The sequence below is a fragment of the Phyllobates terribilis genome, unplaced genomic scaffold (genome assembly GCF_046119375.1).
Source record: "Phyllobates terribilis strain yellow unplaced genomic scaffold, ASM4611937v1 Scaffold_1__5_contigs__length_1240528914, whole genome shotgun sequence".
In the NCBI taxonomy this organism is placed as follows: domain Eukaryota; kingdom Metazoa; phylum Chordata; class Amphibia; order Anura; family Dendrobatidae; genus Phyllobates; species Phyllobates terribilis.
Window position 1 is genome coordinate 798,515,121 of NW_027362761.1, and position 15,209 is coordinate 798,530,329.

At 42.4% G+C, this 15,209-nt stretch overlaps 1 protein-coding gene across 1 annotated transcript in view; it reads right to left on the reverse strand.

Annotated features, from left to right (window-relative positions):
- Positions 1 to 1,967: 1,967 nt before the first annotated feature.
- DNAH6 (dynein axonemal heavy chain 6) overlaps positions 1,968 to 15,209 on the reverse strand; it is a 493,878-nt gene continuing 480,636 nt past the window's right edge. The window contains exon 77 of the mRNA XM_073637077.1: positions 1,968 to 2,857. Within this exon, the coding sequence (XP_073493178.1) occupies positions 2,754 to 2,857 (104 nt within the window). The 3' untranslated portion in view covers positions 1,968 to 2,753. The remainder of the gene's footprint in view (positions 2,858 to 15,209) is intronic.

Genomic DNA, 15,209 nt, shown 5'->3' on the forward strand with positions numbered 1-15,209 from the left:
GGCAAAACCCTGGCATTGAGACAATTTGATCTGCTCCAAAAGACGTCATATGAAAGCACATGTTGTATTTTCTTATATTATTTAGAAAAAGGCGAGATTCATCAGTTTCATTAGAGAAAAGCTCTTTTAAAGGTTGAACTGGCTCGTCTATATAAGGAAGAGCTACTTTCCCGCCCAAACAACACATACCTGCTGCTTCCTCTTTCCACTTAAGAGCTCCGCAATATTTGCAATCTATGGTCATTGCTTCTATTTTTATAAGCTTGTGAGTTTCATAATCAAGAGTCTCGTCATACTCAAATGCAGCTTTATTAAACAATATCCATGTATTTCTTGTAAATGTTTGACGTCGCTGTGCTGCCCTTTCAGCAACAGTGCGTCTGCGAGATTCGGCCATTTCATGAGTTTCAGTGGCTCTTTAGGACGCCATGTAAGTCGCTTGCTGCTGACGTCGAGCTTGGGACTGTTCTGGAGTTTCAGCAGCCCGTGGAGACGCCAGATACTCCGCATGCTGTTCACGTCGGGCTTGGGACTGTTCTGGAGTTTCAGCAGCCCGTTGAGACGCCAGATACTCCGCATGCTGTTCACGTCGGGCTTGGGACTGTTCTTGAGTTTCAGCAGCTCTATGTGCCGCACAACGCACCGCCTGCTCAAGCCTTCGTTGCTCGGCTTGTTGAGACGTCTCATCACGTCTAATTATTTTCATAGCTCGGGCTTTATTAGAGCTTTGCGAAATGTTAGACTTACGCTTTCGCGGCATTTTTATAAGTACTAATTACAAAATAGGTACTTAGTAAAGTTCAAACAAAATACTAAAACAATCTAATTAGTTGTATTACGATCGCTGTACAGACGATATCAGTTGTATATGACTGGTCTATGAGGAGCAGCTGTGGCGCGGTTACCCATAGCAACCATTCCCAGTGCTCTGTGGGAGCTGAGAGCAGCCTGCTGGTGCTGTGGGTGACATGCTGCGCTGCACACACACAGGGCTGTGCTGCACACAGGAGGGGAGGACGCCATTTGTGTAGCGCTGCTGCCGGTGCTGTCAGGCTGCAGTGTGTGCATCCTCCATGGAGCCGCGCTCAGGTTACTGCCCCTCCCCGTGTGTGAGTCACTTCCCCTCCGCCCAGGTGAGGCGCTCGCAACTTTCCCAGCTGCAGCAGCTGGCGCAGGTGAGCGCATGTTTTATTATACGGTGTTATGTGGAGGGACAATGGCGGCGGGGACCCCCTGTGTGAGGACAATGACGGCCCGGTGCCCCCGGGCAACCTGCAGGAGGAAGCCTCACACTCCCCCCGGGCTGTGGGCGCGGACAGGCCGTGCTGGGACGTGTAGTTCCCTAGTAACCTGTTCCTAACATATTGGCTGTTTTCTGGGCTATTTTTTTTTTTTTTTTTTTTTTTTAAGTCTGAGAAAATGTCATAAATAATCCTTCTCCCTTCAGCTGTTTCCAGAGTGTAATGTATCAGGGTGAGCTCATGACTGACAGCTGCCAAAGTTTCTAGGAAATGTCAGTCCCTGGGGGTCGTGTGTGAACCCCCTGTGCCACACTTGTACCTGGCCACGGTATATGATCACCCCTGTATTCTGACTGTGGACAGGCGGCAACTGTGACCTCACTATACAATGATCCACTATGGGCAAATTATTGTATTATCAATCTCTTCTGACTGCTGTAAATCAGCCATTTAAATATCACCTATGTATGTGTGTATATAAGAGTTTGATAAATATACTAAAAAGTTTGATAAATATACTAAAATGTGCATTGTAAAATAGTATCTAATTTAATTAAATTTATGGTTCACAATTTTGGTCATAGTGGCTTCCACATAAAAGGTAGATATATGCTGTCGCAGACTTTTATTTAGAACTATTAAAGACAAACAATTCTACGGTACATCATCTTTGTGTAACTCCAACGGTTTAGGCAGCATACGCCAAGATAGCTCTCAGAGGCCAGATTTTTTTCCGACTTAATTGACATGTATCGTTATATTACGACCAAAATTACATAAAATCATTTCAAATTGTAGCCTATATGTTATTCCGATGTATAATCTATATTACTGTAGAGTTTCATGCAAATCCGTCCAGTAGTTTTTTCGTGAAAGAGTAACAAACATACATACTCACAAACTTTCGCATTTATAATATTAGTAGGATGATTTTAAAATAAACTGATGTGTAAATGTGTCAGTCACTGCACTGATCATCAAATGAGCCTAAGTTTATTGGTACAATGGTTTAAGAAAAAAAAAAACAGTTTCAAAGGGTTCTCTTCCGGAATTAGATAAGAGAGAGAAGAAGGCATGTTGAATTTCTGACAGCAGATCCTTTAGTTCTCCAGGAGATAAGTTGATGCAAGATGAGCCTTGCAGCAGCTTTCTCATAGAGAACACAAGAGAGCATAGTCAAGCCAAGTTCCTGTATATGGGGGTCTAGGAAGTGATAGCTGTCAGCCAAACATGTATATGGGGGGGGCTTTATTGTTCTAAGCAATAGCTTTCAGTTATAACTACCAAAATCTAGATTATATTTTTGTTTTTGTAAATTATAAGAATTTTAAAAGAGAAAAAAATTTAGAATAGGAATTTTAAAAATGAAAAATTCAGCATTCAAAATCAAGTACCTAAAAAAAAATAACGAAAAATTTGCAGAATACACGTATTTTGTTAACATATTTTATCAACATAAACATTTTTATTTGGCACATTACATTGAAAGGGCATACATTTTTAATTTAGAAGTTATTCATTTAGCTGGCAGAGCAGCGCTGAGCCCTTTGATATCCAGTAATCGCTGTGTCTTTTTGAAGGTAGAAGCACCGTAACCACAAAATTAGTGGAGTGACCTGCCGAAAGAAAATAGGAATAGATAAGAATAAACACTTACTTTCACAACTCTATGAGAAAGATTCATGGGTACTTTACTAGAGTCACAACCTTTCATAGCTTAACAATAGCAATAAAATGAGCTTTTCTTATGTTTAGTATAGCAATTATAATAAAGTTAAAGGGAATCTATCAATAGGATCAACCCCCTTAAGCCATCTATATGGCCATGTACGACATAGGAATCTGAATAAAATGATACCTTGATAGCGGAGATGATAGCTCAAATGATACCTTGATAGCTGTTTTATTCCACAGAAATACAATTTTTTCTTATATGCAAATGAGCTGTTTAGGACTGTGGGCTGGACACTGATCTGCATGAGAATCTGCCTCCAGAGATTATTTTAACCCCTTTCCCGACATGCGAGCTGGTGTCTACTGGTGATCGCGCAGGCTCACGCTGAGCGCCGCAGCAATCAAGTGCGGGTGACAGCTATATGTGAAAGCTGACACCCCGCAGCAATACCCACTATCGATTCTAGCACAGATTGCAGGCATTTAACCCCTGTGATGCCGCTGTCCATAATGACAGCGACAGCGCAGGGCATCGCAGAGGGAGTGAGCTACTTGTCTGCTCCCGATCGCATTGTGCTGATAGTCTCCATGGTGATCCCCGGTCCCAAGATGGTCGTGGGGTCCTTCAGGGTCCTGCAGGAAGGTGGCCACTCTACGCCTGCTCAGAGAGCAGGAGCTGAGACGCCTCCTTCCTGCCTGTCAGACGCTGATCAGAGGCACTGCAGAGTATTAGATCTGTTATCAGGGCAGGGAAAGTTGATGTTCCATAGTGGGACAATGTAATAAAGTAAAAAAAGTTAATAAAAATTCTAAAAATAGTTTAAAAAAATCACAAAATAAAGAACAACAAAAAAAATATTAATCCAACAAATACATTTATCTGTGTAAAAAAAAAACAACAAATGTACACATATTTGGTATCGCCACATCTGGAACGACCCGACCTATAAAACTATCCCACTAGTTAACCCCTTCAGTGAACACCATAAAAAAAAAAAAAATTAAAAACAAGGCAAAAAACTATGCTTTATCATCATACCGCCGAATAAAACGCGATCAAAAAGACAAATGTAAATGAAAATGGTATCGCTGAAAACGTTATCTTGTCCCACAAAAAACAAGCCACCATACAGCTTCGTCAGCAGAAAAATAAAAAAGTTACAGCTCTCAGAATAAAGCGATTTAAAAATAATAATTTTTTTTATAAAATAGTTTTTATTGTAAAAGCGCCAAACATAAAAAACTTAATAAATGTGGTATTGCTGTAATCATACTGACCCGAACAATAAAGCTGCCTTATCAATTTTACCACAAGCGGAAACGGCATAAAAAAATCCCCAAAAAACAATTCCTGAATTGTTGGTTTTTGTTCATTCTGCCTCTCAAAAAACAGAATAGAAAGCGATTAAAAGATGTAATTTGCCAGAAAATGGTACAAATAAAAACGTCAACTCGTTCTGCAAAAAACAAGCAGTCACATGACTCTGTCGGCTGAAATATGGAAAACTTATAGCTATCAAAATATGGCGATGCAAAAACTTGTTTTTACAATAAAAAATGTATTTTAGTGTGTGGCAGCTGCTAATTATAAAAACCTGATATAAATCTGGTATTGTTGTAATCGCACCGACCCGAAGAATAAAGTTGCCTAATCACCTACCGCACGAGGAATAGAGTAAAAAATAAATAAATCTAATTCTTCACCTTCTGTTGATTTATTCATTCTGCTCCCAAAGATCGCAGTAAGGCTCAGCTCACATTTATCCTGTGCTCTACACTGAGCACTTATACTGGGGTTTCCATGTAAATCTCTGAAATACGGGATTCAGACAGAAACCCCAGTGGAAGATTCCCCATAAAGAATTAGATGGAGGCACTGTGAACGCCATCTGGCCTATGATCCAGCGGTGTTCGTCTTTCTATTAGGTGTGCATAAAAGTGCTGTCGGACACAGTTTTGTGCACTTCTGAAAAGAAGGGCGATGCTGAACAGAGGCCAGACGAAGTCCAGAGTAACTCTGTTGCCTCATTATAGTGAATAGATCCCTCGGGGGTTTCATCTGAATCACGTCACTTGGAGATTTAGATGGAAACCCCGATATAAGTGCTCAGCGAAGAGCGCCGGATAAATGTTATCCCAAATCTTATGTAAAATATTCCCAATAAAAGCTTCAACTCCATTCACAAAAAAGCAAGTCCCCACTCAGGTCTGTAATCTGTTAAAGGAAATATAGGGGGCTTCCATGTTACTGGTAGCACAAAGGCTCTGGAAAAACAAAATAGCTCTTCGCCCTCCAAAAGAAATCTGGCAAATTCTGCACTCTCAAATGCAAATGTCCCCCTCCCTTCTGAGCTCCACAGTGTGCCTAAACTGCAGTTAGCATCCACATATTTGGCATTCATGTAGCGATGAGAGTCTGCCTAATTTACGGGTGCATGTCTCCAGAAGCACAAACTGGAAATAAGGTACTGGTCATTACTAGTGATGAGTGAGCATGCTCGCCACTATTCATTATTCGCCCAAACATCACAGTGCTCGAGATTCTCGTTACTCAGCATGTATTTTTTTAATGTTCGGGCGGGAGGTCAAGTCCCAGCCCCGCATGTTTGGCACATATTAGGCAGCTAATTACTATGCAGGAATGGCATGATGGTCACTGTAATGCGGAAGACATGTTGGTTGTGACATTACAGTGATTGGCTGGCCGCATAGCGTCATCAGGTCTATATAAGACTCTGGACCCTATGCTCGTCACAGTCTACCGGTCAAAGAAGCAGCGTAGGGAGAGCTGCAGCTGAGTGAGGGAGAGAATTGGTGGTTATTTTAAACAGAGATTCCACACCACAATTATTAATCTACACTAACAGTCCTTGTAAGGGCTCATTCTGAAGAATATTAATCCTGCTGATAGCACTAGTTAGGCAGTTTTTGTGGAGACCTAGTATAGTACAGAATATGGTCCATTGCACGTTCTTTCTGCTGCTGGAATTCCTATCAATAGCCCTAGATATCAGGGCTAATAATATTCTTTTTGCTCTTAATCTTGATAATTTTGGGGAAAAGCAATAGAATACACCATTTTACTGCTCCATTTGCTTGTTAGCAGCATACAGCCAGATGTGGTTGATTTGAATAGCATTGCTGTATTGTGGAAGCAGAGAAACTTGTCCATCATCTCAGGCAATCAAATATTACTACAGTATTAATCCTGACATTTTTTTGCAAGCTGCACTCCATTTAAAGTCTGCTGCTTGTGTGTCCAAAATATATCCACACTTGTTCGCTGACCAATAGTATCGGTATACCAGCACTGGCCAAAAGAATTGGTCATCAGATGTAATCAAATACTGCGGCATTAATCCTGACATTTTTTAGCAAGCTGCAAAATATTATACTCATTTAAAATGGGCAATGCGCGTGGTAAGGAATGGGGAAGTGGACGTGATACTGATGGTGCACGCAGAGGCTGACGCCATGGGCAAGATGAAACTGTGCCTGCTGAGGGAGCACAACAAGCACCCACATCATGTTGACCTAGCTTTCTGTCCCACTTTCTAGGGGCCGTGGAACACCACTCTTGAAGTCAGAGCAGTGTGAAAAGGTTGTTGGTTGGATAGCAGATAATGCTTGCAGTCAGTTTGCCACCACCACCATCACCCTGTCTTCCACACAGCCCAGTCTCAGTAGCTGTAAGTCTGGACCACATATTCCTCACCCTGATCCTCCTTCCTCCCACCATGACGAGTGCCCGGAGACAAGTGATCTCACACTTAGACACTCCGAAGAGCTGTTCACATTTCCATTTATAGATTCTGGCCTCTCGCTCAGTCCACTTCAAGTGGGGCAAGAAGAGATCGGTGGGAAAGTGCGAGGATGACGGTGGGAAAGTGCAATTACTGTCGCAAGAGGTGGATGATGATGATGAGACACAATTGCCAGAAATTCAGGAGGAGGCCCAGGGTGCGTACATGGAAGATGAGGTGGTGGACGATGAAGTCACTGACCTAACCTGGCAAGGTGACATGCATAGCGAGGACAGCAGCACAGAGGGGGGGGAGGCGTAGCACCACAACAGGCAGGAACAAGCAGTGGGGTGGCCACAGATACAAGGCGGGCAACTGTTCCCCCAAAACACCAATACGAGGAAAGTTGCCAGTCCAACTGCTCGGTCTTCCCGAGTCTCTTTTTTAAAGACTGTCCAGTTAACCAAAAAAAGGCCATTTGCAACATCTGCCATGCCAGCATCAGCAGATGCAGCAAAACTACCAGCCTGAACACCACCAGTATGCTCAGGCACATGACCGCAAAGCACCCGACTAGTTGGGCCAAAAGCCAGGGTCTAGAAACAGTGTCTGCGGGTGACACCACTGTCTCTGTTGTACGGGCACGCCAAGCCTCTGTCCATGATGCAGGTGAAGATGCCTCACACCCTGGACCTGTCGTTTCACACTTTCATCCATCACCGTCAGCAACCACGTCCTTGTCACAGCTCAGCGTTCAATTTCCCTACACCATTCCTTGGAACACAAGCTCAAATACGCAGCCACCCACCCACAGGCCACAATACTAAACTGCCACATTTCTCGACTGCTTCCACTAGAAATGTTGACTTTCAGGCTCGTGGAGACTGAAGTTTTCTGAAACCTCATGGCGGCGGCTGTTCCTCGGTACTCAGTCCCCAGCCGCCACTATTTCTCCCAGTGTGCCGTCCCCGTCTTACACAATCACGTGTCCCAGAACATTACCCGTGCCCTCACCAATGCAATTACTGGAAAGGTCCACCAAACCATGGACACCTGGACAAGTGCTTGTGACAAGGAACGGTACATTTCACTGACGGCACACTGGGTTAATATTGTGGAAGCCAGGACCCAGTCGGACCCTGGGACGGAACACGTCCTCCCGATGCTGAGGATTGCAGGCTTGCAGGCCCTGGGTCACTCAGGTTTGCCCCCACATTCTACAGCTCCTGCACTTTGTTGCATATGTTGGGAAGGATTTGTGAGCAGCAGAGGGCAGTTGTTGAGTACCAGCTTCAACACGCCTGTCGGTATTCTGGTCAGCCTCCATACATAAGAGCTGATGAGTGGGCATGGATGTCTGACAAATGTGCCATTCTCCAAAGCTTTAAGGACTCCAGCAAGAGGGTGAGCGGCGATGACGCCATAATTAGCATCACCATCCTGCTTCTCTGCCTACTGAAACGCTCGCTGATCACAATTAAAGAGGAGGCATTGCAGGCGGAGCATGATGAGATGGAGCAAAGAACTATACAGGGTGATGCTACACAGCATAATGAGGAGGAGGAGCAGGAGGAGGAGGAACAGGAACTGATTTCCTGCGATACAGACAGTACTACCCACACCACATTCATACCATCTGTTCAGCGTGGATGGCCTGAAGAGGGGGGGGGGGGACGAGGAGGAGGACTGGGAGGAGGAGGAGAACATGGACAGTTGTCCTCTTGGTGGGGACAGGAAAGTCTTGGCTGTTGGCACACATGGCTGAGTTTATGCTCTGATGCCTTTCCCGTGACCCTACCATTGTACGCGTTTTGGGCAACAGTAATTACTGGTTGGTCACACTTCTAAACTCGCGCTACAAGGAGAACTTTCTATCTCTCCTTCCTGTGGCGGACAGGTCTAATAAAATGTTGTAGTACTAGGGGGCCTTTGTTGAAGAATTATAAAAAAAATTCCAAGCTGACAATGCTGGCGGCAGAGGTCACAGTTCCTTGGACAACAAAGGAGCATAGGCGAGGGAGACACAAACCAGATGCAGCAGAGGAATGGGAACACTGTCAAAGGAATGGGACAGTTTTTCAGACCCACCCAGCGCTCAGGCCCTGATGGGCGGGTTACTCTCACAAGGAGGGAAACGTTTTGGAAGATGCTGAAGGACTACCTTGCTGAACGAACCAGCGTCCTCCGTGATTCCTCTGTGCCTTACAACTATTAGGTATCCAAGCTGGACACGTGGCATGAACTGTCTTTCTGTGCCTTGGAGGTCCTGGCCTGCCCTGCCACTAGCGTTTTGTCAGAGCAGGTTTTTACTGCCGCCGAGGGTATTATAACTGATAGGCGCATCCACCTGTCAATTGAAAATGCTGACAGGCTGACTCTTATCAAAATGAACAAGGGCTGGATTAGGCCAGACTTCTCAACACCACCGGATGATAGCAGCGGAACATAAGCTCAAATCCAGTGTTTTTCTTGGAGGGTCTATTCCCATGCACCCCTTCACACCCAGACATGGGTATACACTTCAGGATTTTGTCTTTTTCATGTCATCCTCCTCCTTATCCTTTTCCTCATCCTCCACCACCATATTGCCAGGTTGACCATCATGCAACGCCCACATAATTTTTTTAAGGGTTTTTATGATGCCCTTAGGAACTATTTTTAGAGGCCTACCTCTAAAATTTTATATAATATATATGTATACCTCCCAGGAGTAAATGTTTTTCAGACCATGTACTTGGTGAATAGGCATTTCCAATCCAGGAGACCCACTCCCTTAATAATGGAAAATATTTTTTTTTACTGAGGCCCCCCACTATGTCTCTTCAAATTGGTGTTGGAGCGTGTCCTAATTTTTGGCATCCCTTGAACTTGCTGCATACGCAATAACAGTATAGGAGACCCAGTCCTTAATAATTTTTAAAACAATTTTTCTGAGGCCCTGCACTACATCTCTTCAAATTGGTATTTGACTGCGTCCTAATTTTTGGCAACCCTTGAACTTGCTGCATACACAATAACAGTATAGGACAGTTTGCGTGCTTTGAAATTATTTTTTATTAAATTAGTTTTGACATGCTTCCCGTCCGGTGAACGCAAAGAAATCTCCGCCTATTAGCTTCATTTCCACATTCCTCCCCTCCCCTGCACGCCACCGTGCCCTGTGGCGTGCAGTTCCCGTGGCCAGATCTCAGATTTACCTTGTACGCAAGGCACAGTAATCCCTGCGATCTGTGTAGCCTTGTGGAGCAGGAAACTTGTGCGAGGCGGCGGTGAGTCACTCTGCCTTCCCGGCACATGCATGTATAGATTTACATTTCTATCACCTGTAAGCCCATATTAGAGTCCATGGGGGTGACAGATTCCCTTTAATAATTTTTAAAACAATTTTTCTGAGACCCTTCACTACGTCTCTTCAAATTGGTATTTGACTGCGTCCTAATTTTTGGCAGCCCTTGAACTTGAGACTGAGACCCTTCCCTACGTCTCTTCAAATTTGACTGCGTCCTAATTTACTGCATACACAATAACAGTATAGGAGACCCACTCCTTAATAATTTTTTATACAATTGTTCTGAAGCCCTTCCCTATGTCTCTTCAAATTGGCATTGGAGAGCGTCGTAATTTTTGGCAGCCTTTGCACTTACTGCATACGCAATAACAGTATAGGAGAACCACTCCTAAATAACGGACAGGCCAATTCAAATCTATTCTATATTCTACAATATTAACTCTTATCTGAAATTTTTGTACGGGTGAGCTATCTAACTATGGATAGCGTATTACACGCTTCCAGGCAGGGATTATTGCCTTATATTCTTCCTACTGCAAGCAAACAACAAAAAAAAATCTATTCTCTAATGAATAGGGACAGGTGTTAGATGGTACCATCAGCTGGAAAGGAGTGTTCATTCTGGTCGCATACATTCCTAGAACAACATTAAAAATAATTTTTAACGGTGATCTGTAAGTAGAAATTCATGAAAGCAGGCAGGGCTGCTTGCGCTCCTTCACAGTTTGGTGGTGCAACGTACCAAAAAAACCTCGCCGGTTAAATTCTATTTTTTATTGTACTATATTACCTCTCTTATCTGAGATTCGTGTATGGGTGACCTATAGCAGTTGCTATAGCGTTTTACAGGCATCTAATCAGGGATTATTGTATTATACTCCATGCTGAAAAAAAAATTCTATTCCTTATTGATAACGCTGCTAGCTGCTTTAGAATAGGGACAGGTTCTAGATGGTACCATCAGCTGAAAAGGAGTGCTCATTCTGGTCGCATACATCACTAGAACAATCCAGAACTTGATCGATTTAATCCATGAACTCGTTGACCGATTCATAATTTTTAATGGTGATCTGTAATTAGAAATTGATGAAAGCAGACAGGGTTGCTTGCGTTTCTTCACAGTTTGGTGGTGCAACGTAGAGCAGGTTAAATTCTATTTTTTATTGTACTATATTACCTCTATTATCTGAGATTTGTGCACGGGTGACCCATAGCAGTTGGGATAGCATCTTACAGGCATCTAGTCAGGGATTATTGTATTATGCTGAAAATTTTTTGTTAAAAAATTCTATTCCCTATTGATAATGCTGTTAGCTGCTTTTAGAAAAGGGACAGGTGCTAGATGGAACCATCAGCCGGAAAGGAGTGTTCATTCTGGTCGCATACATATCTTCCACAGTGCATAACTTGATTGATGTTTTCCATGCACTCATTGACTGATTCCTAATTTTTATGGTGATCTATACTCAGAAATGAATCAAGGTTGACAGAAATGTATCAAACTTGACAAAAATTAATCAAAGTTTTCAGAAATTTTTCAATTTTGACAGAGATTAATTAAACTTAAAATAAATTCCTAATTTAATGTGTCCATTTGCAGTTTCTTTGTAGCGTCTGTATGTAAGAGGTAGTGGTGGGAGACTTGACGCTACTGGAGATGGAATTACCACTTCAGAACTCTCCAGTGCTTTGTTTCCATCTATTTCTGGGTGCTTCTTTAATTATGTTTGGGTGCATTTTCCTGCTGGAAGACCCATGACCTAGGATGCAAAGCCAGCTTTATGACACTGTGTATTACATTGCCAACCAAAATCCTTTGGGAATCTTCACAAAAAGCTCTATCTTTGTCTCAGATATAATTTCCAAAATGGGGTCACTTGAGGGGGAATTCTGCTCTACTAGCACGTAGGGGCTCTGTATATGGAGTCCGTAAACTATTCTAGGAAAATCTGCGCTCCAGGAGGCAAAAAGTGCTCCATCCCTCCCGAGTCTCGCCGTATAGCTAAGCAGTACTGCAGATCCACACATGGGGTATTTCTACATTCAGCCGAAATTGTGGGACAAATTTTGGTGCAATTTTTATCCATTTCCCAGTGTGAAAATGTTAAATCTGGGGCTAATGCAAAATTTTGGTGGTAAAAATTTAATTCTTTTTCTTCACTGCCCAATGGTATAAAATGCTGTGACACACATGTGGTGTCAATATGATCCCCTAGATGAATTCATTGAGAGGTGTAGTTTGTAAAATGGGGTCACTTATGGGGGGTTAGGTTGATCTGGCACCTCAGGGGCTCTACCAATGTGACATGGTACCCTCAAACCAGTCCAGCAAAATCTGAGCTCCCTTCTGAGCTCTGCACTATGCCTCAAAAGTTGTTTTTCTCCACATATGGGATATCTGCGTACTCAGGATAAATTGCACAACCAATTTTGGGGTCCATTTTCTCCTGTTACCTTTGTGAAAATGCAAAAAAATATTCTTGCGGGTAAAATGTGATTTTTTTTATTTTCAAGTCTCAACGTTATAAACTTCTGTGAAGCACCTGAGGCTTCAAGGTGCTCACCACACATCTATATAAGTTCCCTGAGGGGTCTAGTTTCCAAAATGGTGTCACTTGTGGGGGGTTTCCACTGTTTAGGCACATCAGGGGCCCTCCAAATGCGACATGGTGTCTGCTAATTATTCCAGCAAAATTTACATTCAAAAAGTCAAATGGCGCTCATTCCCTTCCAAGCCCTGCCGTGCACCCAAACATCAGTTTTTCACCACATATTGGTGGTGCTCAGGTGAAATTGTACAACAAATTTTGTGGTCCATTTTCTCCTGTTACCGTTGAGAAAGTAAAAAGTAAAGTAAATTTTTTGTGAAAAAAAGTTAAATGTTTATTTTTTCCTTCCATATTCCATTAATTCCTGTAAAGCACCAGAATGGTTAATAAATATCTTGAATGTGGTTTTGAGTACCTTGAGGGGTGAAGTTTTTAGAATGGTGTCACTTTTGGGTATTTTCTGTTATCTAGACCACTCAAAGTCTCTTTAAATGTGATGTGATCAAAAATGTTTTTTTAAATTTTGTTGTAAAAATTAGAAGTCGCTGGTCAACTTTTAACCCTTATAACTTCTTAACAAAAAAATGTTTCCAAAATTGTGCTGATGTAAAGTAGACATTTGGGAAATGTTATTTATTTACTATTTTGCGTGAAATGACTCTCTGATTTAAGGGCATAAAAATTAAAAATTTGAAAATTGCAAAATTTTCACAATTTTCACCAAATTTCCGATTTTTTCACAAATAAATGTAAGTCATATCGAATAAATTTTACCACTACTATGAAGTACAATACAGGAGGTAAGGAAAGTATTTAGATCCCTTTAAATGTTTCACTCTTTGTTTCATTACAGACATTTGGTAAATTATAAAAAGTTCATTTTTTTTCTCATTAAAGTACACTCTGCACCCCATCTTGACTGAAAAAACAGAAATGTAGAAATTTTTGCAAATTTATTAAAAAAGGAAAACTGAAATCTCACATGGTCATAAGTATTCAGACCCTTTGCTCAGACACTCATATATAAGTCACATGCTGTCCATTTCCTTGTGATTCTCCTTGAGATGGTTCTACTCCTTCATTGTAGTCCAGCTGTGTTTAATTAAACTGATAGGACTTGATTTGGAAAGGCACACACCTGTCTATATAAGACCTCACAGCTCACAGTGCATGTCAGACCAAATGAAAATCATGAGCTCAAAGGAACTGCCCAAGGAGCTCAGAGACAGAATTGTGGCAAGGCACAGATCTGGCCAAGGTTACAAAAGAATTTCTGCATTACTCAAGGTTCCTAAGAGCACAGTGGCCTCCCTAATCCTTAAATGGTAGAAGTTTGGGACCACCAGAAGTCTTCCTAGACCTGGAAATCCAGTCAAACTGAGAAATCATGGGAGAAGAGCCTTGGTGGGAGAGGGAAAGAAGAACCCCAAGATCACTGTGGCTGAGCTCCAGAGATGCAGTAGGGAGATGGGAGAAAGTTCCACAAAGTCGACTATCACTGCAGCCCTCCACCAGTCAGGCCTTTATGGCAGAGTGGCCCGACGGAAGCCTCTCCTCAGTGCAAGACACATGAAAGCCCGCATAGAGATTGCTCAAAAACACATGAATGACTCCCAGACTATGAGAAATAAGATTATCTGGTCTGATGAGACGAAGATAGAACTTTTTGGTGATAATTCTAAGCGGTATGTGTGGAGAATACCAGGCACTGCTCATCACCAGCCCATTACAATACCAACAGTAAAACATGGTGGTGACAGCATCATGCTATGGGGGTGTTTTTTAGCTGCAGGGACAGGACGACTGGTTACAATTGAAGGAAACATGAATGCGGCCAAGTACAGAGATATCCTGGATGAAAACCTCTGCCAGAGTACTCTGGACCTCAGACTTTGCCGAAGGTTTACCTTCCAACAAGACAATGACCCTAAGCACACAGCTAAAATAACAAAGGAGTGGCTTCAGAACAACTCTGTGACCATTCTTGACTGGCCCAGCCAGAGCTCTGACCTAAACCCAATTGAGCATCTTTGGAGAGACCTGAAAATGACTGTCCACTAGCATTCAACATCCAACCTGACGGAACTGGAGAGGATCTGCAAGGAAGAATGGCAGAGGATCCCCAAATCCAGGTGTGAAAAACTTGTTGCATCATTCCCAAGAATGATGGCTGTACGAGCTCAAAAGGGTGCTTCTACTCAATACTGAGCAAAGGGTCTGAATACTTATGACCATGTGATATTTCAGTTTTTCTTTTTTAATAAATTTGCAAAAATTTCTATATTTCTGTTTTTTCAGTCAAGATTGGGTGCAGAGTGTACTTTAATGAATAAAAAAAATGAACTTTTTAGAATTTACCAAATGGCTGCAGTGAAACAAAGAGTGAAAAATTTAAAGGGGTCTGAATACTTTCCGTACCCACTGTATGTCACAAAAAAAGAATCTCAGAATCACCGGGATACGTTGAAGCATTCCAGAGTTATTGCCTCATGAATTGACATTGGTCAGAATTAAAAAAAATTGGCCTGGTCAGGAAGGTGAAAACAGGCTTCGGCGTGAAAGGGTTAAATAAGATGTGCTACCAGTGTGAGTCATGTAAGTAACTAACACAGAACAGTAGAACAGAATTTTTTCTTTTTGCAAACACATTTCCTGTGGCTCTCACCGCTCTGCTGTATAGCAATAACATTGCAACACTGGCAGCCTGTGAGAT